Source organism: Pholis gunnellus (genome assembly GCF_910591455.1).
Source record: "Pholis gunnellus genome assembly, chromosome: 14".
Taxonomy (NCBI): domain Eukaryota; kingdom Metazoa; phylum Chordata; class Actinopteri; order Perciformes; family Pholidae; genus Pholis; species Pholis gunnellus.
In genome coordinates, this window is record NC_136541.1 from 7,573,117 (window position 1) to 7,600,458 (window position 27,342).

The window sequence follows — 27,342 nt, forward strand, 5'->3', positions numbered from 1 at the left end:
ATGTATTGCTGTGGGCTGGGACACTGGCGGAGAGTGCAGTCCACCTATGTAAGTGACCATCGCAGCATGATTTTCATCCAATAGCAACAGTGGAGTCTTGTGGCAGAGAGGTCGGGGTGATGCATCTGTACATCTGTGTGGTCACTGGTCACTTCCACAAGCAACGCTGATGATTCATTCACATTTATAGGCAGGCATCTTCTGCACCTGCAGTCTGTAAGCACAAAAAACACAAGCAGCTGTGAGTGTGACTCTTACAACCTGTTAGTCGCTCACTTCTCAGTGACGGTCTGTGTGAGTTTTTTAGCCCGGCTGCAGTTCATGAGGACAAGACGGTGTCATCGTCATTGATCCCAGTACGAGACTTCATGAAAATATTACCGAGGACCCAATAACCTGTATGTCACGGTTTCACCTCTCAAAGATGAGCTGATTTTTAATACATGACAGCAGCTTATGGAAGAGCTGTCCTGGCTGAGCTGTCTGGAGGGTCCGGAGGAGTGAGGGAGGACAGACAGGTGCAGCTATCTCATTACAGGCCAGTTTTTACTGTCCTCTCAATGACAGAGAGGACATCCACTCCTCTCCTCCACTTGTTTCTCCTTATTTCTTCTTTTCTTTCCACTTACTCCCTCTTCCTTTCCCTCCTCTCCTCTCTGGCAGTCCGTTTGATGCTTCATCAGCGCAGTCCCTGTTGCTTTTCCCGTCGTGTGTCTGCACAACCGCTGTTAAGTCCTTAAGTCCTGATGCTATGGAGTCTCAGAGCTGTGCATTGTGTGATGGCGCTGACTGCACAGGACCTTATTGCAGCCACATTCCTACATGGAATAGACTTACTGTCAGCCCCAAACACTCAATAGGCTGTCAGCGCAAAGCCTCGCAGATTACCACATGCTGTTCGGCTGCGTGCAGTGTGTGCCCACCTCAGCAACAAGCCTGAAAAGAAACTTACAGAATCAAAAAACCACTCACGGCTAAAAGCAGTGACACATCAAGAAGTCAGTTTAGCACGAGTACAAACCCTGAACCGAGGAAATGCATTTAAATATAAAGAAAAAAAGCAAAATCTACAAAACGTGTGGTTTGGATGCACTCCAGATTTTGATGAATGGTTAACGTGCTTCTGCCTAATGTGGTGCAAGTACATTACTCATCCGTTATTTCTACTCCATTTGCTGACCTTCAGTCGTCAATGATGTTAAGAAAAGATCAATGCAAGTCACAACTTGGTTTATGACAGTGGTTCCTCAAAAAAAACGTACTAGATCGGAAAATAAGAAAATAAACTTCACAATTTGTTTATTTTGTCAGACTTTTCTTTTGTTCACCTGCTGCGTAAGTCTGTTTGATGAGGTTTGTTGATAATCACTTTATTAGGCTTTAAAATGTGAACGGGCAGATAACAGAAGTGATTTTCAGGAGTGACAGTGAGTTTGTCTTGTTTTCTTCTGTTGCCGAGTTTTTAAAATCTGATTACTGAAATGTAAATTCAATTGTTCTCAGGTGTACAAAGTGTTACATACAGGAGATACATGTGGAGACACTGGTTTCGGGTACCACCTTTCATTTCCATGTTCCGGATGCAGCGTCTCTTGAATGTTTTTGACTGCAGAGGTAGTTGTGATTCCTCTCTTCCTGAAGCCAACTTCAGTCGAGGTGAATCTATACGGGCCGCAGATCCATAGAGCGCTGAGGTGGACATCGATTATTACGCTGAATCAAAATCCTGTGGATTTGGTAAACACGCTGCAAGCTGTGGTCGGTATTGACTTGTTTCCACACTCGACACTCACACTGCTATTTTCTACTTCACCGGAGGCGATTGTAGATCACAGACGAGTATCTGTGTAGGACCAAAAAAGCTCTTCAGGGCTGCTCAGTCTCACCTATTTAAATATTTATTTATGTATTCTTACAAATGCAGTTTAGAGAAGTAAAGCATCACAAAACACATCTTTTCTCTCATTGCTTAGAGTGCAGTATATTCAGGACTTTGTGACTCCAGAGCTCCAAAGTCTTAAAACTGAGTTTGGGATTTAGAGACATTCATCTGTATTTATTTTCTCAGTCCATCTCTTCCTCTCTCTGACCGATCACTGTCATGGATTACAATCAAACATGCAAGATTACATGAACACAGACACAATAGTTAAGAGTATTCAAAATTACAAATGTGCTTTTCTATCTTTGTGGGAACGTTGTGGAGACATATTATATATTTCACACTGGCCCTCTCCAGTCGTCTGTCCCCCATCCTCACTCACTCTCTCACCATCCTGATATACTCTCTGTCCCTCCATCTCCCCGACTCTGCTCTCCTCTTTCACATCTATCGCCATATTCATCCCACCCTTCCTTTCCACTTCTCTTTTTCCATCCATCTCTTCTCAATCTCTCCTCACCCAGATGTTCGGAGGGCAGGATTGGCCGTTTGCTGGCCCCAGCCTCCGGCATCACGGAGGAGGGGCATCAGCCAGATGTTTGGTCGCATATTCATACAGGGTTTATGAATCTGAAGAGAGCAGACGGCCTCTGAGAAGGAGCAGGAAGAGTTGGATTCAGGTGAAAAACTGAAGGAACTTTTCTTCATGTTCTATTTCTGCCTCTGACGGGCACTTCTGGAGCTATCCTATCTTTGTTTCTTCCTCTCACTCCCACTCCTCCTCCTCCTTGAGTCAGTTTTGGATCATGTTTAGCCGGGTGTGATTGGAGGGCGACGCTCCAGGCAGATGTAAATCTGGTGAGTGTTGTTGGCACAGGGGGCGAAAGCAGTGGAGGACGTCAAATGAAAAGCCCGTCTCCGAGCGGGCTGCTGAAGGTGGACTTGGATTTGTGTGTGTGTGAGGAAGCTGAGCGTTTCAGGAGTCGGGCCTTTGACCTCTCCGTCTGCAAGCCATGTCAAGAGTAACCAAGAACAAAAATGTCTCGTGGGTGAGTACTGCCTCTCTGGCTGGTAGGTAGGGGGGAGGAGTAGAGAGGGGATGGAGGGGGATTATGGGAGTTCAGTTTGAGTGCTTTTTTGTTCTATTTCTGCCAGCCTTATCTGATTTGGAATTTGTTATCTTTGGCTGTAATTTCTCATAATGAATGCTACATATACAGTATATATCTATTTAGAAATTTCCATCTATAGCACTTTGGCGTGATTCTTATCCAAACACAGTTTTGGACCACAGAAGGAGCATGTTTTATAGGCTTATTTAGGCTGCCAGATAGAAAACCGAGCAGAATAAAACCTTTGTCTTTGATGGCTCTTTTTGCACATCTGCCTTGATGGGTCCAACAGCTGTGCGGTCAGAACTATCCTGAAGCCGTCTGTGCTCCTCACTGGCCTGCTTTACGCCATCCTGCCCAGCCAGCTGAGAAATAAAAGAGCAATAACAAAAGAGAAAAGGTGATGATTAGGCTCAAATCAGTCAGTGTGAAATGGGAGGGGCTATCATGCGCTGACAAAGCATGAAGGCAATTTACAGTTTAATGAAAGTACTTTTTTGGTTGCGTCCAATTTCAGGCAATGATGAATTCTTTTTTTAGTTGAGGGCAGATGTCTGTTTTCTAGCTGTGTGGACACAGTGGAGGGCAGAGTGGAAGGCAGAGGTCTGGAGCTTTGCCTAAAATAGTGCATGCCAATCATCTCATGCCTCAGCGGCCCTGCACTTCTGTCCCCAGCTGACAGCACACACACACACACACACACACACACACACACACACACACACACACACACACACACACACACACACACACATTCTGTTTGTAAGAAGCTTAGGGACAGATGTTTGTTTATGTATGTGTGAGAGCACATGTGCACATGAACACGTGTGCTGTGTAGGGGAGTGTGAGATGACCGGTTCTTTAAGAAGGCGTCGAATGATAGCGGCTCCGTTCGTACCACAAACTGAACTCTTTGTCTCGTGATCAACTGACTAGAGTGTTTCTTCTTACCAAACCAAAATCCATTACCATGTTCATTCTGAGGCCGCTTGCACATTATGGCAGAAAAACAAATGCACTTCCTCCTCTTGTGCCGCTTTGCTTCTGGTCAGGATATCAGTATCGAACTACTTAACGTTTCTAATCACTTATAAGCTGTTACCTTAATACCAGGCTGTGTGAATAGGAAGTCAGTGAAATCACTGTGCGGACTCGACCAGTATGTTTGTGACACACCTTCAAGTTGAATCCCGAGGCTGACTTTTCACACAGAAAACATTTTCAGTGTGGTCTCATGTTTGTTCATGATTTGTTATTGTGATATTATATTTAGAAATACTCCCTATTAATTTGCCGTCCGTCTTTAGTTGAAGCACAAGCAGCCTTGAGTCGCTGGTCAAAGTGAACCGCTCTGCTCCGTGCGCCACTGTTGCAACACACCACATGCACAACAATGGAGGAGACACATGGCAATATGCAATATAGCATTCTTGTATGTTGCAGCTTCCATTGATTGGTGAGGTATTTAAAATAACTCTTTCATTATTTAAAGTGTAGGGTTCAGAAATAAATGCTCACATACTTGGAGGGTGCATGACGCTAATGTACAGAGTGTTTAAATGCTTCAGTGGGTGTGAAGGATATTTTAGCTTCTTCATGTATTCCATGGGTGGCTCGTCAGACTGCTTTATGTAACAACTTCACAGTTGCGCTCAGAGGGAGTCAAAGTAAGCAGGGACTCTGTTTGAGTGTTTTGTTGGCACTGGAGGAGAGCTGGCTCTCACTGGAGGAGATCTGAGGTGTCATGGAGCAGATTTCGTAAAGCCCAGAGTCTGATTCAATCCCAGGTCATGGGCTAAATGCTGGGACCTTCAATTTACAGTCTCTTTCTCCGTCACAGATGGCGTGATCACAGTGGTGTGACCTCTGATGGCAGTGTCTTCCCCAGCAGTAGAGAAATAATGATAAGGGCATGTGTGCAGCTGTGTGTATTGTAGGTCCAGATGTGTGCGTGACTCAGAGGTCAGTGTCACGGCTTCTTGCTCTACACTGTCACAGCCGGGACCAGCGGGACGCCAGCCCTGAATGGTTTTCTTTCCATTCTCAGTTACGCAACAGTCATCTAAGCCCCTCGCCTCCCAAAGCTCTCCCTTGAGATTTCATTACTTTACCATATCGCCTGCCTGGCTGCGCAATTTTTAAATGTCAATTTTTACAACAACTCAAACAAAAGGCAAATTAGACGCCGGCGGGGTCATCTGCAGGTCGAGCAGGAGGCCGATGGCGATGGCAGGACCCCTCTGGAGGACTACCACGGAGACGGGACCCCACAGGAACACGGTCATGAGATGGGACCAGGTATCGGCCGGGCCACTCAAGGCTAATGTACTGGAGGCTGGTTGCTAGCAGGTGGCGAACAGACAAGGAGGAGTGAGTGGTTTGCAGAAGTTCGTACTGTTGTAGTTTGGAGTGCAGGAGCAGGACTCAAATGCAGATACTGAAGCAGGCTGAAGGATAGCATGCTATATAGCATGCTGATGGCCAACATGCTGGTAGCAAGCAGGCTGGAGATACGATGTGTTGCACGGCGGTTGCGAGATGTATATGTGCAAATAAAGCTCCGCCCATTTAAGCAGTCATTTCCTCAAGGCTTAGAGGACACCTCCCAGCGTGCTAATGACACAGCTGCCCCCCTTTTCCCCACTACTGGAGGCATATTTCCAGTCATTTTGGAGACACAGGGGGGTAAGTCACCTCCTAAAGTTCTTGACCAATAAAATCCTTCTGTTGGGTCCATTATAGTCAGATTATACTGTCACCATTAGGAGAGCTGGCAGCAGAGGAAGGACCCCAGATGAGGACAGGCAGACTGATTATTACAATCAGTCAGTCAGTATTTCAATAAATATTCTTATTTATTAAGCAGTGGCTACAGTGAAGGGGATCAGTGTGAAACCATTACACATTATGGTTTGATTGCGGACATGAATTGAGAGAAGTCAACCCAAAGCGTCATTTATCCTCCACAAATTGTTTTATTTGAAGGGTTTGGCTTGACGTGATGAAAGTCTCCTTGACAGAAATAGATCCAATCCTTTCAATCATATTGTGACAGGATTGCAGATTTACCTTTTGGATCTCTTGGGGGGTGTCGCGACCCTCAGGTTGGAAACAATGCCTTAAGGGTGCTTTACGGTATTTATGATATTTACACGTTCACCGTGAGAGCAGGTCCACAGAAGGTAACTTAAGGATACAAGAAGAAAATCAGAGATATGCGATGGGCAGTCTGTGTGTGTGGGTGGGTGATACTTGGCAAGCAATGAGTTTTAAGCAGTGGCAAAGTGACACTGAACTAATGTGGTGAAGGAATATCACTATTTCGCTCTCGGGTAGAAGATGATGATGACTACTGTCCGGAGTTGTGTGCAGCACAAATAAATTATGCTGTGCTTGCTTTTTAATTTCATCTTTCTGTTTTGGAGCCAGGCCATTATAATACTCCTGTTTGTGCAGCCAACCTCAGGACGTTGTTTGGATACACACACACTAATCATCACTGCTTCACTAAGCGGAGGGAGCCAACTCTGTTCAACAACATGAATGAGACGCTCCACACTTTGCGTTATGTAACACGCATGGTCAGTGCGGACGGTTGGACACCTCGGTCTGTTCGGCGCTCGAGGTCAGAGCGAGCGGTGCGCGGCGCAACAGATGCCGCACCAAGAACTAAGCCTTTAATACTCCGAGGACTCAGGAGAGCGTAACTACACTCACACTCACAATACAGACTTAAGTGAAACCCCTCAAGGCAACTCATCGGTGTCTCCGACGGTGTCCTGCGCGTCGCGGTTTCTTTGGACATACTTTTTTCTTTACGCACAACACGGCGTGATTTCGTTATTTAACGGCATTTAACGGCTTCACCGGACACATCCACCTGTTTCAGAGGTAAACTCTGTCTCATGGCACACTTGTCCATGTCTCATGTAGCTACTGGAGCCAGTTGAACGATAATCGGATCTGGTCGTTCCGATCGTGGGATAACACTAGAGGACCGCTTTAACCACCATGCCACCCAAGAAAAAGGTAAAATATCCAGTATTCTGGTGTTTTCTTTTCGTGCGTGTGTCGCGTGTATTTGTGTCTGTGCGTGTGTGTGTGTGTGTGTGTGTGTGTGTGTGTGTGTGTGTGTGTGTGTGTGTGTGTGTGTGCGTGTGTGTGTGTGTGTGTGTGAACAGGAAGGGTAGGAGAATGCACCATCTGTTGCACTCGGCGTTAATCCTTGTGTGAGGCCTTTCATTATTGCACTCACTAAAACAGTCACAATGCGCAGGGCAGATAGAGACGCAGATCATGCTGCATGTATCATGTCATGTGTCGAAAACCACGGGCTTCAGAGAGAGTTGCGTAACCAATGGCCTGTGAAGATCAGATGGATTTAATCTTATGCCCTTCTCTTCCACTCACTCTTGGACTTTCTTTCAACTCGGTGTGCTTTTGGAACTGTAACTGTGCACGTGTTTTCACTCCATATGTTATACATGTAGCAGCAGCAGCAGCGGGTGCAGTCAAGTTGATGTTCCTCATGCTGTACAAGCCATCAATGCACACACTGATTACATGAGCTGCATCTTTCTTACTGAAGTAAAAAAGTAATTGTGATCACATCAACATCTTTCTCATCATTTGCCTGAAAAAAGTATTTTACTTACAATTGAAATCAATACTAATATTAAACGTAGTGAGAAACCACCCCTTTGTGCTTCTCCTGCATTACCGTTGCATTCAAGTCACAAAGCGATGCATCTGTCAATCTTTGAAAAACCCAGAAGGTTGTTTAACAACACTTACTGCTGTTATGAAGGTGAATCCAGAAGTCTCTTCTAGCCATCTGGGTGAAGAAATATTCTGTCTGCGGCACAAAAATGTTGGTATTTTTTGTTGTTGTTGCAATTCTTAGTTCTTAAATAAACAAAGATCATAGCTGGAAATAACATATTGTATGTTCTCACTTACTTGAACCAAAATGAAACCGTGAACCAAAATTACAATGTTTTATCTTCAGTCTATATCCATATTTTCATGTGAAATAATGCGTTCTGTGTGTTGTTCAAAACTTGCAAGAGCTTGTGTATTTCTGGCTACTTTTATAAAAACTCTACTTGAGAAACAACAAGAAAACACCGCTCAAACACCCACAGTACTGTACCTGCTCAGCACCAAACAGAAGGCAGACAAAGTTAGCGACTAGCTGGAGAACAAAGTGGAGCATTTAGCAGATAAAGAGCATTTTGCCTTTATGGGAATAACATTATTGTTAGTGTTATTTAACAGTATACTAATAACCCTTTGTGGATGTGATATGAATGCACATGCACAGTACCGATTGCACAGGTGCTAGTGGAGAGTGTAACATTAGTCAGAGCTGGCAAAATGTCAAAACAATGATAGCATTGTTATATGGCCTTGCTCTGGTTAAACCATTTGTAAAACACGTTTGACCGTGTGAAATATTGCCCAAATGCTGACATTTTGCTCGCTCTACAATCTCCGTTAACACCTGCCCGATCTGTACTCCGCATGTGCAACTCTTAACAGTTGTCAGTGTTGAGTTAATATCTTGTTTGTTGGCCAGAAAATCAGTAAATGCAGGTTCAGGGTTCTTGAAATACATTCTAGGTTTTTTTTTAAAGATCTCTGGGTTTTTACTAAAACAGATCATGATCAGCTCTGTGACTCGTATGTAATGATAACACATGAGGGTCACAAAGAGGAGCCTGTGGAAACCTCAGTCTCTGGACGGCCTACTGTCTTGCATTACAGAGTGCTGCATAGTGCTGCTGGCCCCCTGCTTGTTACCTAGAATAGGAAAAGCCTCTTAGTAGCTGTGCCTTGGGGCATTACATCCAGGTACCTGCTCTCCTTCCGGACAGGAAGTGGAGCAATAAGGCAAGTAAACCCGCTTCCTTTGGGGTTAGGACGGTTTCCAAGTTGATGATAGTGTTTTTGTCATTTTTATATATCGATTTTTTGTATGTTTAACCTCCTAAAGACTGTTCTCAATGTTTTTTTATACTGTAGAAGAGTGACAGAGATGACAGTTAGTGGTGGTTCAATAATTGCCTCAGTGAGAGGATCATAACAGGAATGGTTGGCAAGTTTCTTTAATAATCTCCCCCACACGTCCCTCCTTATACCAGCAGTAATCGTGTTGCATCATAATGATGTGCCGTGCAGAAGAGCAGAGAGACTTGCTATCAATGAACGATGAATGATCGATGAAATGTATCTGTTACAGGAGCAAAGCGATCCAGAAATGAAGTTGTATGGATCTTATTATTGCAGCTATTGTATCTCTATCTGATGACTGTCTGGAGACGTCCAAGCAGCAGCGTTGGCTGTCTGTGAGGAGGTTGCGTTTGTCTCTCTCGCTCTAAATCCTGGATTGACGCATGTTATCTTAATCTCCTTACTCAGAGACAATCATGACCCAGAGAGAGGAGCCCAAATACACACATAAACCTCCGTCTGAATTCAAGGAGTTATTGTTTAAAAAATGACTGATAATTGGAGTGGTCATGGGAAACTGCATATGTGCTTGTATGAGAGAAAGGAAAGCTTAACAGGTGTAGCAACAGTAAACTGTCTTGTCGTAACCGCAAACTGGCGACATCAGTTATAATGCAACCCATATTAACATACTGTGTTGACATCAATCACTTTTAGATGCAGCCTTTAACTCCACAGACGAAGGCTGGTGCCAAAGTAAAGGTGGCCGTGCCAGCCGGGCGGGCCGTATCGGCTCTATGGTAGCGTCAGGCAGAGGGCATGGAGCCGGTCTCCTTCAGACAGATGATGCAGAGCAGCTGATTAGACGGGGCGTTGGAGGAAACCGGACACACACTGCATGTTAATGAAGCAGAGATAGAGTCGCAAAGAAATCAGCACAGTGTCCGGAAAAACACATTCAAGTAAATGAGCAGCTAAACTGCAAGAGGATTGGTGTTATTGGGTGACATGTTACTGTTCCTCTGCAGCAGAAAGAGCTAAATACAAGAAAATATGTGTGAATTTGTGAACACCCGGGCTTCATGCCAGTGAGCTCATTGGAAATTAGTCACAATTACATTCGTTTTTGCACAGCATTCATGTAAGTATATCAACAAGTTACAGCATTCAAGTTACAACGGGAGAAGTATTTTCCTCACTGGGAGTCAGTAAATGGCAGAAATATGGATTTTGTTTGCAGTGTTGTTTTCCCTTGACTGTAAAGCAGAGCATAACTTAACCCCGTTTTGTCATGTTAACCTCGCGTACATTTGCCAAACCAACTATTTGTTTCTCATCCTTAAAGCCTTTTTTTTGTAGAACGGTGTCATGCTGTTTGAACACACCTCCAATAAAGTGCGTCTTCTTGACTTCTGTGGAAAGACTTAAGAGCAAAACGTGTACAAGACACACAAAGCTGAGATTCATACGTCATTGTAAGTGTTTGCAAACAGTGTGTTTTGGTTTTAGAAGAGACAACTTTGTGGATGAGGACTAACTGCTTTGGTTGGGCTAAACGTCAGTTTAACTTCCCCACTTTGGATGAAGAGCAGTGCACAGCGGCTTCCCTGAGCTTTTCAATCATCAACATTATAAGACTGAACTGAATGAGTATCGTGAAGTAACGTGAAGGTTTCTCAAGTGTGTACATTAAGGGCTCCTAATTCATTTGAACATGGGCTTTTGTTTTTCACCTTTGCATAAGTATGTTCTGCTGCAGTATGCTCCTGTTGGTCTGAAGCTTATGTGGGAATTTGACTTTGTTTTATTTTTGCACCTAACAATGTCCTCTTTTGTTTTTGGCCCATTAAGCACGATACAAGCGACGCGGGGCTTTGAGACAGTTGTATGTTTCTTATTTTATTAGAACAAGTAACATGTCATCTTGCTAAATTAGAGATTTTGTTGAGTGATCAAAGTAAATTCAGTAAGATCAGTCTGTGTGAGTTTAACTTAGACACATTCTTTGACATTTCTTCAGCCGCTCAAACTAATCAAACAATAAAAAGCCAAACATGATACATTTGGATGAACTGCTTGCTGTATCTCTCATCTCAGCATTTCTTTCAGACCAGTTCAGTTTGTCCTCTGGGGAAATCGCAGGGCTCATGGCCAGCCAGCTGGCTCCCGGTGTCTCGATGGTTCTGATTATTTCAGTTTAGGGATGGAGTCCATCTCTCCAATCAGACGCTGCTTTCCTAATGTACTCCCCTGGCGAGTGCAGAAAGAGCTGTGTAGACGCTTTTGAGCGGGAAAGAAGTCACCTTCAGGTAGCACACGAGAGACAGTGGCTTTAGTTGTTCATGCACCCTACCATCATCCCTGTCCTCCACCTTCCTTTGCCCACCCTCCATGCCACATAATCACGCTAATGGCCTGGGGTGGCCGTCCAACTGGGAGGGACACGGGGGACAGAAGGGGAGAGGAAGTAAGGAATGAAGGAAGTAATGGGGGTTGGATGAATGAAGAAGAGTTTGAATAAAAGACTGAATCAGAATGGAGCCGTATTGGACATTTTTTTAAAAGACAGGGTATACTGAACTGAATCCCTTGATTTTCTTTTTATCACATAAGGTGCTCTGTCAAAAATAATAATACGGTTACAATTAGTTCTTATTTTCAGCATCAGATAATACGCCAGTTTGTCTGTACAGTGTCACAAAATACCCATCTAACTGGTGATGAATTTGCTAGTTTTTGCCAACAATCAGTCAAAAACAAAGTTGTAATGTATCACAAAGAAAAAGGTTTGAGGAGGTGGAATCCGAGAATTAAAAATGATTGAAACAATTGACGGTTACAGATAATTCTTTTGTTGAGTGACTAATCAATGAATCGATTCAGCTCTAATTAGAGATATACAACACATGCTTTGGACATAAAAAACATTGATGTAAAAAATAATTTATTTGAAAGTATTATAATTACTCTTGCTTTTAAAACTTGTTTGGTTGTAAAATACGGTCACATTTTCTGTGAACTGAAACCTGCTTGAGACAGACAATAATTACTTATATCTGAATGATGTGGAAACATTATAATCTTTGACTTTTTCTTTGGGTACTAATTCAAATTCACACTAATGCGAAACAATAAAAGCCAGTTGATAATTCACAGAATTCACAGAATTTGTTGCAGCTCTTCACTACACATTTCTGAATCACCTGCAGTAGAGCTCAACATTGTTTAATAATTCAGCGGGGGCGTTTTTGTACTATTGGCTGGGTGACATTGGCTCGCCGGAGAGGCGGGTGCTGTGCGAGCAGATGTCTACACCAGCCACGGGTAAACAGGAAGCCATGCCTGCGCATAATTCTGCCCCGGGGGGAGATTTCCTTCCTCCTCCCCTCTTATTCCCTCCTCACCATGTTGAAGTCTCTCTACATCCTCCTGCTTCTGTAACTAATTCTCTCCGCTAATTACAAACACTATCCCACCACCTTATTAACACGTACGGCATGTCTTCATCCTTCCTGTGTCACATTATTTGAGGCCTTACTAGCCTCCAAGGTTATTTATGAAGTTTTCTCTCACAATAGCCCCTTTTCCCTTGCTTGTGCTATGCTTGATATTGTTAGCTATGTTGGACCGCTCTGAACTCTTATTTATCAATTGAGATGAATTGTGACACTGGATTTTCTTTATTTGTGCTCAAATCCATAAGAAAACCACAGTAGGAGCTCTATTCTGTTCCTTACGGCGGATTGCCATAAACAATCATGTTCCCCAGATGATAATTCCTAAAATAAATCATGTATCCTCATTCGACTCTTTACTGGTACAGTCTCTTTTCACCTCTCACCTTCCTGCAGCTCTCCCCTCTCTTTCCACTTAAAGTCATTTCATAATAAAAAGTATTTTTAAATTGAAGATAGGTTCATCATAACTATTGGCCTATAGTAATGACATGCTGTATAATCCGTCGTCGTCAAAGTCACTAGTGTCAGGCAGCGCGGTGTGCACTCACTTGGAATAAAGTAGAGAGTGTGTGACGGGGTAAAAGAGAGCCAGAGGGACGTTGCTCTCTGCTGGTTGAGGTTTGAAGAGTGAACACAGACTCATCACTCTCTGTAAGAAAATGAAATAGGGAAGCCCTGTCCCCGACCAAAGACATTTATGTTCTAATAATTTGCATTGCCAGAGAAGTTTTGTAGGAACAATAATTGCTGCCTGGATGACCTCCAGGAAGTGTAACATCTCGACTACATAGACGTCATAGGGAGAAGTTTGTCGTCATGTCATTAGGTTTAGGCTATTCAAATCAAGTGCAATGTATTGTGTCGAGAACTTAAGCCCAAAGCTGCAGCTCCTCAAATGGCCACTCGAGGCTGGCTCCAAAAACAAGGCAATCCCCATTGACCTTCATCTTAAAATGCCCAACTTTACAGCAGAAATAAACCTGGTACAAAACAAGGTTTTTTGGTCCCAAAAACTAATGTTCCCGTTCATGACAACTTATGGGGGGATGAATTTTTATATTATATTAAGTGTTGAAGTTAGGCATAATTGAGGGCATGGCAGCTTTAAGTGACAGGTTGGTGCGGTCTGAGGTCACTCGCTGCTAGATGTCTGCTCTGCTGCACCATCTGGGCCGGCCTCGGCTCCACCGACGATCCACCTCTTTCCCCATTTTTAGGGGAAAGAGCTGTACTTTTGTTTTTCATTGTGAACCTCAATGATACAAAACAGAAGCAATAATTCTAAGATCATTTTTCATCCATACATATATATATATATATATCAACACCTATCTGATATACCAGGGGTGGCCAACCCGCGGCTCGCGAGCCGCATGCGGCTCTTTGCCCGGTTTCATGCGGCTCTTACGTTCATATCGAAGTTTGTATTTGTGTTTTTTTAATGTTCGTGTTCGCTTCGCTTGAGTTAAATACGGTATTTTCGTCAAACGCGCATGTGCGGCCACAGATTACGTTCCTCGTCGACCCATTTAACGCCGAGACGGACCGTTTGAAAGCCCCGCTTTAAGTAAAAATGTAAAAGTCGGACAATTTACAAATATCCGTTGTATCGCGCAAGGCGGAGCTCCTCCCCGATCCGCACGCGCCGCGCACACCTCCACCAGCGTATGTGACAGCAGCAGCAGCAGCCACCCTCCCCGCCGACGAAGAAGGAGCAGCAGCACCACCCCCCCCCCCCCCCCCCCCCCCCCCCCCCCCCCCCCCCCCGCCGCCGACAACCGGCCCTTTGGGGGCAACCATGATGCTGATGTGGCCCCAGAGCGACAATGAGTTTGACACCCCTGGTGTACACAATGTTCATTGTTGAAAATGACTGGCCTGTGGTCTTAGGAGTCAATTTCTGTCATTATCATATTGGTGTGTGACATTTACAATAAATCTGGCTGAGCAAAGGTATGTGTGTGTGTGAGGAAGGGATAGGGTGATGTTCATGTGTGCCCATGTGTATGATGTGGCTCTTTGCGGTAACACAGTAAAAAATGTGGCTCTTGGTCTCTGACTGGTTGGCCACCCCTGTGATATACAGTCAACATAAATATTGCATTACAGGATTCACAAATTGTTGTGTTGGTGGTTCAATCTTCTGCACCTCCTGTCCACAAATAAATGACATATAGTGTAAAATTTCATGGCCTTTGCCAAAGTTTCATGTCATTAATATTCACAGAATACTTCAATTATCGTCTTCGACAAGATCAAGATCACAGTGTTGTTAAAATGCTCCAGACTGAGCAGACTGTCTGCAACCACAAAGCTGATTTGTGACTTTGGGATGCAAGTGTGTATCTTGAGTGCCAGATTGACGCAGAGGGCTGTGCCACCTCTTGGCTATGACACAGAGGGCATTAATTATCATGTCTTTGAGGGGACAATCTAATCGTTGGGACACATGGCACATAAACCGGAGCGTCACAGGAGCGATCATGCTGCAACACGTCGTGACAATTAAAGGGAGGAGGCTTCTAGGGGAGTAAAAAGTAAATGAGAGGCATGTGAACAGTGAAGCATTCAATCAGGGTTCTGCAGTTTCATTTGCATAAGAGGTAGAGGTCTTCACAGGTCCAAAATGTTGGAATCAATCCAAAACAGAGCAGTGGAAAACCTACTGAGGACAATTAGACGCAATATAAAATATGGAGAGCGAGAAAACACCAATGCCTGCAGCAGCATGATGCTCTATTCATTAACAAGCAGTTGTGTTCAAAAAGAGTTGCAGTACAATAATAATAATGTCCTAAAACTAAATGTAAAATGTGATTTAAAAAAGACTTTGTTTATATGCTTCAAAGAGTACAGAAATATAGAAAATTATGTAATATCTGTGAATCAAATGTGTTTAATATGAGTGGAGTAACAAAGCGGGGACACCTGAATACGTGGACCAAACATGCAACATTGTAGCTTCTCACATGAATGAATTCTGTCTGAGAGAAGTACTCGGCCTGTAAGAACAGTTGAATAATGTTGTCCGTGATGAGCTTTGCCAAGTGTGAGAAAATGTACTCAAGTGAAACCTTTGGGCTTTGAGATTTATAACTCAAAAGAAAAAAGGCTGCATTAGTACTACTACTACGAATATAAAACCTCATTTATGTAGCACCTTTCGTAGAGAGGGAGTAGTTCAATTGTCACTTAAAAATGTCCACGGAGCTTGCATCTCTTATAGCCGTTTTATTGGGATGGATATATTGGATAGATTGGATAGAAAAACACGAGAGCTCGTGTTTTTGGAGCGTGACCCATACTGGCTACAAGTCAACATGTCCAGTCTCTCCTGCATTGATTTTGGAATTTGTTTTAGTTCAAGTTTTAGTTCAAGTCCCCACACTTTATGGAAGTGCAATAATATTTTCTCATCTTAGCTTTTGATGTTTTGATAATGAATTTGGATCATTAAATGTCTCATGAAATTAAGGTTTTTATATCTTAGAAAGATTAGTCTTTTCATTTATTGCTATTTTCAATTACACTTGTCTTGTGACGATCTTTTGCCACAGATATACTGTTTGTATCTAACCTTGTGACGTATTGTGTGTCATCTGCTTTATGTAAGTCAGTGTATCACTGCCTCTCTTGGACAGGACACTTGATAAACAGATTTTCAATCAATTGTGTACTCCTCTTGTTCTATTCTTACTTTTTTTTTTAATACTGTTCAATGCACAACGATCACATCGTTGCAGAGAAATTGATAAAACTAATTGTCGTTACTCTCTGTCTCTCCTGCAGGGAGAGCGTCAGGACTCGGACGTCGTTGAGGAAAGAAACGCCCAGGTGCAGCTGGAGAAGGCCAAGGTACTTTCTCACTGTTGCATCATGGTAACATTACGACCGCGACCCAACGCGACCCAACGTGACCCTCACAGAGCGGCAGCTCTCAAGGACACGATTACATCACAGACAGGGAACACAGACACCAGGACATCGGATTAGCCGAGCAATATTCTGCTATTAAAATGAGTCATTGCAGTCTTCATCCTTGTCATCCTTTTATACGCTTGATGTCTGGTGAAGGATGTTAATGAAGGATATTGATTACGGCTGATTCAGTTTAAATTAATTCTGACACTTTCCTCAGCCGACTGCTTGGCAGCAATAAAATAGATTTACACTGAGAGAAACCAGAGTCTAAAAACAACAATTCAACAGGACAATTAATGAAGTTCAAGGGTGACAAATGTTTTTGCTTTAACAGCAATAATGATATACAAGGACAATCATCTGTAATCCAGTGTGCATGTGAGGAGAGGAAAAGCACTTCATCTCATTTTACTATTGTGTATTCCAGCACAAATCTTCTAACATCTCACACTTTTGTTCACTTACAAGTCAAGGTTGTATAAGTAGACTTCTTCAAGTATTATTTTGAATACATTCTTTACTTTACTTACTTTATTGGTACAAGATTGCTTAATTGTAACATTTTTTTGTGTCCTGAAGAGCCCTGACATTTGAGAATTATCTTAAAATGAAAATGAATGAAGAATTACTTTTTGCTGCAGAAATGTTTCCTCTCTTCTTCTCTCTTCACCCATCAGATTTTTATTGCAACCCCATTGGAGGGTTTGGGCCAGCAGGTTAGGAACCAGTGCAGTTTGAAAGGAGAGGGAGTGATCCTTCAGACATTTATTTCATTTATATGCCTCATAGACCTGCAGTTCATGGCTCGTTCAGCTCTTTCAGTTGTACAAACAGGAAACATCATAATTTCAGAAATCAATTTTTATGCCTAAAATAACAAACAGCAACTGCTGTTATCATTTGGAACATAAGAATGAATTTAATTAAATCAACAAACTGAATTGGAATGAAACCACTTTGGCTGTGACTTAAATTAAATGATTCTTTAACAACAAGTGCATCTAGAATTTGTCTGCTAAAAGGTGCAGATTTCAAAGTTACGATAAACAAAAGATATTCACCGCCGTGACAACACGTAGGCAGCATTTAGGAATAAAACACATTGTATATATATATATAAAAAAAAAAGCCATATAAGCAATACATTTGCAAATTTGACCATGCATGTGCAGCAAGGAAACAAAAAGTGCTGCAAATACAGAAAACGCAATTTTATTTAAATATGGGGAGCACTTTTTCAAACCGTCTCTGCTAGAGGTCATTTTTCACTCGATTCGTGAAAAGTTCTGCCAAGAATGACAAAAAAAGAGAGCCAGAGAGAGAAGCTCAAACTCTGGTTCCTTTCTCACCTCTGCACACTGCGTGAAGTGGATGTGAATGTTGGATCGCCGATTTCGGAAAGTGTATTTGCTTGTGTTGTTAAGTAGCAATACGTTGTGCTCTCTAAGCCTCCTTATGTAACACTGTTATGTCATGTGCAATACAAAGCACATACTGTGTCTGAGAAACTATCTGTGGAGAGCGTTTTAGAGAGATGAGGGTGGAGTATGCACTGTTAGGTCATTACACAAATATATAAAAACATCACAGCTGATATCAAACTCTTCAATATTATCAATATACCCTTTAATATTTAATTAACCCCCCCCCCCTCACGGATTTAATCTGTAATTAAAGCGGCAAACACACGCGGCCCCTCCCCTGCTGACCCCACGACCTCTCCCACAGCCTCATTGTTCCAAAGTGAAGTAATTAGCTGCCTGATCTGCGTGCCGCTGACATTTGACACTGATAGGATTACACCACCAACAGGCCCGGGTCAGGAGGAAGCATACGGATATTGTGAAGCAAAGAAGAGGATGCAGTAGGTGTTTATCACAGCAGACGTTTTGAATTTAAATTGAAGTTGTGTCACTAATGACATGAAGGAAGGCTCCCAGTAAGCCGTGACATTGTGACAGCATGAACAATACCAGGACTCTGAAACTGGAGCAGATTAAAATACATTTTAATAAAAGAAATCACGAAAAATAGAGCATAATGTAATACAAGTTGTAGGTTTAACATATGTCGAAGGGATTCAAAGATCACACTATATTGTTCTTTTTCATGGTAAATCCCAAGGATATCTCCGGCTCATTTAGAATAGCTTTGCTCTGCTCTGTCACAATATTCATTTTACCCTGCAATAGGCTGCACGGTTGTATATGTGCACATGATGCATGCGATAACCTAATAATACAGTATGTGTAGATTAATTATAAAGTCTAAAATCGATCATTGAAATTGAGTGAAAAATGAATTTTGTTTGTGTGAAAACTGTGTAAGTGGGATTAAAGACGACTGTGACATCCATTAGGAATAACATTTTGTCACCAACACGTCTCCTGTGTCCCCAGTACAAGCCTGTGGCATTTGCAGTACGTTGCAACTTCTCCTACACGCCAGCAGACGACGACAACGTTCCCGTGCCGGGCCAGGCCGTCACCTTTGAGGCCAGAGACTTCCTCCATGTCAAAGAGGTTGGAAACACACACACACACACACACACCCACACACACACACACACACACACACACACACGCATATTACTGAGTCAAATACAAGGGGAAGATCCCAATGACATCAAATGTAATAATGCAGAGGTAGAATAGAGTCATTAACATCATCAGTGTAAATCAATGTGAGCCAGGCCTTAAACTCACGCTTTTTCTTCTTCTTTTTGATAACCAGAAGTTTAACAATGAGTGGTGGATCGGCCGGCCGGTGAAGGAGGATGGTGTGGTGGGCTTCGTCCCCAGTCCAGTCAATCTGGAAACCATTCTCATCAGGAGAGAAGTGCAGGCGAGGAAAGCTGCCAAGGCCTTAGCCAAGTATGTACAGCACGTTTCTCTTTTCCACTAGCTTCAACACACCGGGGTAACGAACGAGCACACGAGCCCATGCTGCTTTGTGCTGACTTATCTTGTAATCCTAATAATAATAATGTATTGGTCCCGCACACATACAAACAAAAACATCATTATAAAGTGATATACAGAGGAGTATATGAGGATTTGTTGTGGTCCAAGTCAAGTCATTTTTCTTTCCTCAAGATGTTTTACGCACGTCGAAGCTGACTAATTCGTCACGTAGCTTCCGTACTGTGACACCACTTCCGTAGTCATTTTAACCCAACGACCTTTCCTTCAACCTAACCAAGTAGGTTTTTTTTGCCGAAACACTCTCACTGATATGTTGCTGGACATTCGTAGGAAAACAGAAAACTTTTGGTAAGATATCATATTAACCATTATGTGAGGACACATTGAACAGGGATCCTGCGGGTTTATGGGGGAGGAGCTGCAGGGCCCAGCTGGTAATCCAGTCTTGAAAGATGAAAAACATGAAAAGTAAAATATAAGAGCGGAACATTAAAAGGGAGGTCAAGGACAGAAAATCTCCCCACATGAGACAGTTAACAAAGACGTTTCAAAGATATGGAACTAGTTTGAGAAGTAGGAATGTTTTCCTTTTGTTGAGTCAGTAGGTTGTTTTACTTTAATCAGTCTGGCTGGCAGGAGGATCCACTACAGACTGAAGGATTTTGACTTGACCCAGTTAGGCTGAAAGAAACTCATCTAGAGGATCTTGGAAATTTGGCTTTGGTGGCAACTGTGTGTGCTGAATCACTTCAAGGGATTTACCCTCCGAGCTTTATATAGCTGTGTCTTATATAAGTAGATATACAGTCTGTAAGCACACATTATTTCATAGCTTAGATACTAGTGCTCTATTTTCACCATAGATAAGAGACAGATAACTACTTTATTGATCCCTCACTGAGGAAATTCAAATGTTACAGCAGCTCAATAGTCAAAAAAGATGTCATAAAATACAAACATATAAGATAACAACATAGATTTTTTTGGACATGGTAATTGCTTCGATGGTGTGTAGCATTGTACAAGAGAAAACAAAGATATGAATAAAGATGATTGCACAGGATAGAGAAATTCCATAAGATAAGCTGTCAGGTTGTAATTGTTGCAGTGATCAAGTTACATCATGTTGTGCTTTTGGTAAAAACTGAAGTTTCAATGACTGAAACATTTCGACTCAGAAGAAGAAGGCCCTGTCTGTCTCTGTCTTTAGTGGGGAAGACATGAGTTCATTGAGGATTGCTCTCTCATTTCAGCAAAGCATCCACTCAAGTAGCTCAAGATCTGAACTCAAAGAAATACACTCCTCCATCCCAAGGTCAGTGTGTGTGCTACGCCATATAAAGAGTAAAATATAAAAATATTTCGTTGTCTATTTGTGATAATTAGCGAGTTAACATTAGACACCTCTCTTATCCTTCTGCATGAACAGCCAATCAGCAGGTGAAAAAGAAACCGGTAAGCAACTCAAAGTTTGTTTCAACTCATTGTTACTTCTATAAATAATCCCGAACACTTTTAACAGACCCTTTTTTTTATTACAGAGCTGAATAAAACAAAAATCTGATTTCATCCATGTTCACTCTGTTTGCACCGCAAGCGACATGTTGCCTCAGCAGTTTCTCATGTTCTGAATTAAACTCGTGTTTCTTTGTGGCTGCAGGGGGAGCAGGTGTCTATGTATGATGTAGTGCCTACAATGCGTCCTGTGGTTCTAATGGGACCATCACTGAAGGGCTTAGATGTAAGTCAGCCTCACACACTCTGTAATCTAAGTTGCTTTTGACTTGTCTAAGATGCTGTAAACCTGAGACGCCTAATATATTTCAAATAAATATTGGTATTTGTGTTGAACTTGCATAGAGGAGACTTTTATTTAAATTCCATGTTTCATGTGTGCTTCCAGGTTACAGATATGATGCAAAAAGCACTCTTTGACTTTTTAAAACATCGATTTGAAGGCAGGTAAGTTCTGATTCAATTCTCCAGTGTCACACCTTTCATGTGGAAATAAAACACAATGAAACTGTAACACACCGTGTTCCTCTGTCTCCTCTCCAGAATTACTATTACGCGGGTCACAGCAGACATCTCTCTGGCTAAACGCTCCATCCTCAACAACCCTGGCAAAAAAGCCTTAATGGATCGGTCGAACACTCGCTCCAATTTAGGTACGTGGCTTCATCATCCCGACCTGGAGCCTCGGTCGTAGCAAATTATCTTTGGCACCACTTTTATCTGTTTGGAGAGCCAGGCAGTTGGGCTCTGTTCCCAGTCTTTATGCTAAGCTAAGTTAAACAACTGCTGGCATAATTATCATACAGATATGAGGGTGGCATCAACCATTTAATCTAGTTCTGGCAATAAAATGTTCCTTTAAGCATACGGTAGAAAACAGGTTGACATCTGAGACATAAGCGGGTTTTCTGACTGTCAGTAAAGATTGTGTTGTAATACGTTTACTGGACACTTACTTTCTTTACCCCAGTGGCATTGTGCAGCAGGCTAGGTTTAATCCACCCTTGGTTGGGGGATAAGATTTACTTGGTTTTCTCTACTCCTTTCTTTCTCATTGCTCCCTCATCCCAGATGCTGCCGGTACGTATGACTGAATGCACTGGTAGTCCGTGTCTGTCTGTTTGAATCAACTTCCTTTCATTACCTCATCAGCACCATTAGCCACTGTTCTCACACTGTTCACAGCAATCGTTTTAGTGGGCTTACATTTGTTCAGATGTAATTCACTGTTATGTTATAGATATTTGTCAGTACTTTAACTTCTTAAAGGACTGAAAACAGCCAGTGCCTCCTCTCCATGCTCTGCTTCCCTTTGCTTCCTCTAGTGGCCATTCTTTAAAATTCTCCTCCCATGAGTGCAACACATCCTGTTTGTCTTAGTGGATGGGTTACCCAGGAAAATAAAAATACATCACTCACTGTATTAAAGTAGTCTCACTGAGTAGGCAGTGTTTCGTCATTGGTCCCATTTACAGTTTTTAATCTGTTGAAGGGTTGTGTCATGTGAGCAGCTCACAAGTACGTTTTTACTTGACTCGTTTTACATTAGAAATACAAATATGATATTTTGTTTTTTGAGTTGAATTGAGATGCAGAAAAAGGTTCGTTTGGTTACAAAACCATATACAAATACACTTTGTTGACCGAACAAGATCTCCACAAGGTCCTGTTACTGTTTGTTCCAAAAACGTTGATTGTATCACATGATCTTTCTCAGTAGATGGAGTTTCCCATTCATCATGGAATTGTAGGTTACAGTCAAATGTCTATTTTTCTGAGCACTTTAAGGACTTCTCATCTACGCTTGTATCCTCCGCTGAGGTAGATTATGTGATTCAATACACTAAATGGAACTTGTGGGAAGATTTTGTTTCATCGGCTTTTAATCTCAAAATAAGACTTGATCATTTATTTCTACACTTACCTTGGGTTTGGCAAATCTAACCTTCAAAATAAGATATTTCAGATTCTATCCTCATTTCTGCATCGTGAATATATAAAATATAGACAGATTAATAAAAATGAATAACTTCACACACCAGCTCTGGTAATGCAATTACATATGAAATCATTCAAAATTGCACACAATGGCATTTCAAATAATGTTTCAAATAAATAATCATACGTTGTGTGAAATTACAACTCAAAGCTGTGGCTCAGTGATAAGAACATATATATCTGTAATTTCATGAGTTAAATGTTAACAGGAAAATTAAATATGCACAGCTGATTTAGTTTCCTGGATCTCGGGTGTCAAAGTCGTGCTTTTCCTCTCTGCTCTTGCAGCCCAGATCCAGGGGGAGGTGGAGCGCATCTTCGAGCTCGCCCGCAGCCTGCAGCTGGTGGTTCTAGATGCAGACACAATTAATCACCCCATCCAGGTGTCCAAGACCTCCCTGGCGCCGATCCTCATCTACGTCAAGATCTCCTCACCGAAGGTAAGCATCGCCAGAGACCTGCGCCGTCTTTTGGACTGACTGTTCCTCAGTTCTCTCACTATTTTGTATACTGCATGTGTAAACTAAACAAACACGACCCCCCCAACAGCCACCATCACCTTTTTTTTCCCCTTCCCTCCTTCTCCTCCCTGTAGGTGTTGACGAGACTGATCAAGACTAGAGGGAAGTCACAGACCAAGCATCTTAACGTTCAGATGGTGGCAGCAGACAAGCTCGCCCAGTGCCCTCCGGTGAGTGCCATCTAGTGGCCAACGCGTGAAAGTGGCACTACTGTTCAGTAATACTACATTTTATATTGAATAGATGAATGAAAAGATGGATTGTTATCATGCCCGTTATATTACATACTTCAGTTGTTGCACATAATTATACATTTGGCTTAGCTAGTTGAAGTTGTACTGCAGTACACTGGTAACAACGATCCAGGAATTGAAAGAAAACTGAGTTTGGTGCAAACTGGAAATACATTAGTGGCCCCTTGACTTTTATGCGGGGCTGTGACCACCATTGATGACAGTGACATCATGTCTTCAGTGTTTCTTGCTGTATATTCACAATTTTAAATAATCACATGTGATGGGTATTTTTCAGACTGAATCCAGTACTTTTAGACTCTGTGTCTAAAGTGCTGAAACAGCATTTAGACCATAATTTGGTGCCCATGACCTCAGTATTTGTAAAGCCTTGCTAAGGCTTTGCTTTTATGCATTCTACAGATATCAGAATTAGTGTTGATGACTACATTGTCAATTCCACATATTTTACGAAAGTTGATTTTCGCTGGATGCCCATGTCAGTGTTTACATACTTGTCCTTTTTTTTTTTTTAAGACGACCCTATTCCCTCCACCTATTTATTTGAATGTTTTTGCAAGAACTAAGTGATTACCAGAGGAGTGTTATTTTTAAACCCACCCACACTCATGCCACATAATCAGGGATGTCGCAGATTACACTTTAAACTGTCCCAGTTATAAAGTAGTCTTTTGTTTGTTTCCTGCTGTTGGTCTTTTATTTATTCCTGTCCCATCTTCTCATTTTCCTGTAGGAAATGTTTGACGTCATCTTAGATGAGAATCAGCTAACTGACGCCTGTGAGCACGTTGCTGATTATCTGGAGTCTTACTGGAGAGCCACTCATCCGCCAGAGATGGAGCCTGCCAACTCTCTAGTGGCCCAGCTGGCTGAGAATACACTGCCCACCAGTCCTTCAGCAATACCGGTACATGAAACACAAACATATATATATATATATATATATATATATATATAGGGGACAACAACATAAACAATAAAGGTATAGGATTTAATATAATTTGCAAACATCTCATCCCACTCACATCTGCTGAATGTGGAAAAAGCGGTTTGCATAGTAAATTATTTGCTCAGCAGGAATGTAGATTTTTCTAGAAGGAAGTGCACAGTGTGCTGCGTCTGTACCTGTTTCCATTCATTCATCTAACATTTTCATGTCATTTTTCCTCATCCTACTCCACTGGGAAGTTGAAGAAATGAGATAGGTCTGCCTCCGGTGAGTGAGATGCCTTGAAAATGAAATGCTGTAGCTGAGTTTGCACCGCAGTAATAGAGATGAGTTCCAGTAGCGTCTTCTATAGAAACTAGCTAGAAATTATGAGTGTATTAGTCAAGACCAGCCAAACCAAAACCAAGTGATGACCAAGATCCAGAGTGTACCGAGACCAAGACAAGATCAAGACTATGAGGGATGGAGACCATGTCAAGACCAGGACCAGTGGTGGTCCCACACTTACGATAAAATGTGGAACATGCAAACCAGAGCCACTTATCAAATTGATCTGAAAGATCCATAAAAACAATCACAGAATACAAATGAAGATTTTTTTTATTGCCCTATAAACTGTTTATGTACAAGTGTACCACGATAAATGTCTTGGTGACTTTTATGTGCTGAGATTTTCCTTTGTTTTCTATGATCAATCACAGTAATGGTGATAACAAAAAAATCAGACAACTTTCCGGAAATCTAGTGATAACCTGCAGTTGTGGTCTTGAAATACATCTTCTTTGTCTGAGACCAAAACAAAACGAAGTCAAAATGTGATTGATTCCGAGACGAGAGCTTCAAAAAGAGTTCTTGAAACCAATCTTCTGTGCTACAACACTATTCCATATATTGTCTAAAATAATCCAAGAGGCAGAAAACTCAATGCTAGAATGTAATGGTACAAGTACAAGTATTGTTTTTCCGCCTCTTCATGTAGGTGCTGACTGATTAAGGTCCCAGACCAAACTGCCTAATGTCATATACAGAATCTCTAAATACATGTCAATCAGTAAAGCAATGATCACAGAGCCTCACTGTTGCACCATTGATGCAACAGCCATGAACACACACAGACAGTAAGGTGGGAGCTGTCTCACTTTAAAACTGGGGGTTCCCTCCTCCCCTCCTGAGTTTCAATTCAACCTCAATTTCTAGTTTAAGGCATAAAAATAACTTGTTGGTGTTTACCTCCACACCAGCTCTCAGTCACTCTAGTTTGTCTACTGCCTCCGGCTTGCATGCACATCACCCAATGATGCTTCTTGGAAACCTTGAAATTATAGTCAAATACTAAAAAATGGAATTGAATAAGAAAACCTGAACACAAGTTTTAGTTCATTTTAGCTTGGGGTTAACAGTTGGGTAACTAACTTGCACTTATCATACATTTTTGGACATTCTATACATAAAATCATTCATCAAGTAATCAAGAAAAGTCAAACTTAAAACCGGATCAATTCACTTAACAGTGAATAAAGTTGCAGCAGCAGCTGTAGAGAAGCCCGAGGCAGCAAGTGTGTCTGTCTCCATGAAAGAGTGTTACAAGCTCCCAATGCGAAAATTATCATCCAAAAATATTCAAGTTGCCTGTGGCGTGATTGCCAGTTTAGGAACTTGAGAGCCAGCTGCCTCGCTAACAGCAGCTGAGTGTGTATGTTTGAGTTTGTGCATATGGACTTGCAAATACAGAAGAAGTGTACAGGTGAAGACAGTTTAAAATCGCAGTCTAACAGACTATTTATACTAAGTATGACGTCAAATTAAGTTTGTAGTGATGTGGCAATCAACGCAGTCACGTGACGCAGAGAAGATGTATTGCTTGAGTATACTTGAGGGGGAACAGTCTTAATGCTTAATAGTTAAGGCAGTTTGTGGTGCAGATTGAGTATGTAGTATGCAGTACTTTGGTATGTGATTTCAAACAGCCATAGCCTAGGGCACAGTGTGTTTTTGTGTTCGAGCAAACTTTCTTCATATCATGTCTTTATCATGTACATGTATGTGACATTACATCGCATTTTCTTGTCCCAGGATGGGCAGAAAAACAAGAAGCCCGCTGCCCCTAAGAGGAAGGGTTCCCGGGAGAACCATCTAGACCAGGAGCAACCGCCAGCCCCGGCACAGGAGCAGAGGGCTGAGGGGGGCCAAAGAGAGGAGGAAGAGCAGCTCCTGAAGACTGAACCAAAGAAACCCCAGCACACCCACCACCATCATCACCACCACCACCGCCGGATGGAGCATCACAGCCACGCCCAGCACAACCAAACATCCGGCGGCGTGGAAGTGCGGTCAAGCAGGGATTACAGACAGAGGCTTCCACGCAGGCCCCTGCCTGAGGAGAGGGAGGAGGACGTGGAGGATGCGGTAGGGGAGGATGAGGAGGAGACGCGCTATAACCATCGAGGCCATAACCACCACCATCATAACAGCAACCACCACCACCATCACCACCAACAACAACAACAACAACAACAGCAACAACACCACCGTGGGAACAGCCATTCACACGTCGGGGAAAACTATGAGCAGGAGCACAATGAACGCAACCGTCAGCATAGGCATCACCAGCATATTCCACCACGGACACACCACACAGATCACTATCCTGCACACAATCATCACAACTACCACGGCAGAGACAGGGACAGGGACAGAGACAGAGACAAAGACAGGGACAGAGACAGAGACAAAGACAGGGACAGAGACAAAGACAGGGACAGAGAAAGACACAAGGACAGGGAAAGAGACAGAGATAGGGATCGAGGTAGAGATAGAGATGCACGACAATGGCACAGGGATTCCTATATACACTAG

At 42.4% G+C, this 27,342-nt stretch overlaps 1 protein-coding gene across 1 annotated transcript; it reads left to right on the top strand.

Annotated features, from left to right (window-relative positions):
* On the top strand, positions 1–27,342 carry cacnb2b (calcium channel, voltage-dependent, beta 2b; the record flags this gene model as incomplete). The annotated part of the gene is made up of 13 exons (XM_079173806.1): positions 1–48; positions 16,194–16,259; positions 18,725–18,847; positions 19,059–19,198; positions 20,503–20,564; positions 20,679–20,704; positions 20,910–20,990; positions 21,153–21,211; positions 21,308–21,417; positions 23,051–23,202; positions 23,358–23,453; positions 24,271–24,444; positions 26,560–27,342. The coding sequence occupies 13 exons, from the start codon at positions 1–3 to the stop codon at positions 27,340–27,342; spliced, it is 1,920 nt and encodes a 639-aa protein (XP_079029932.1).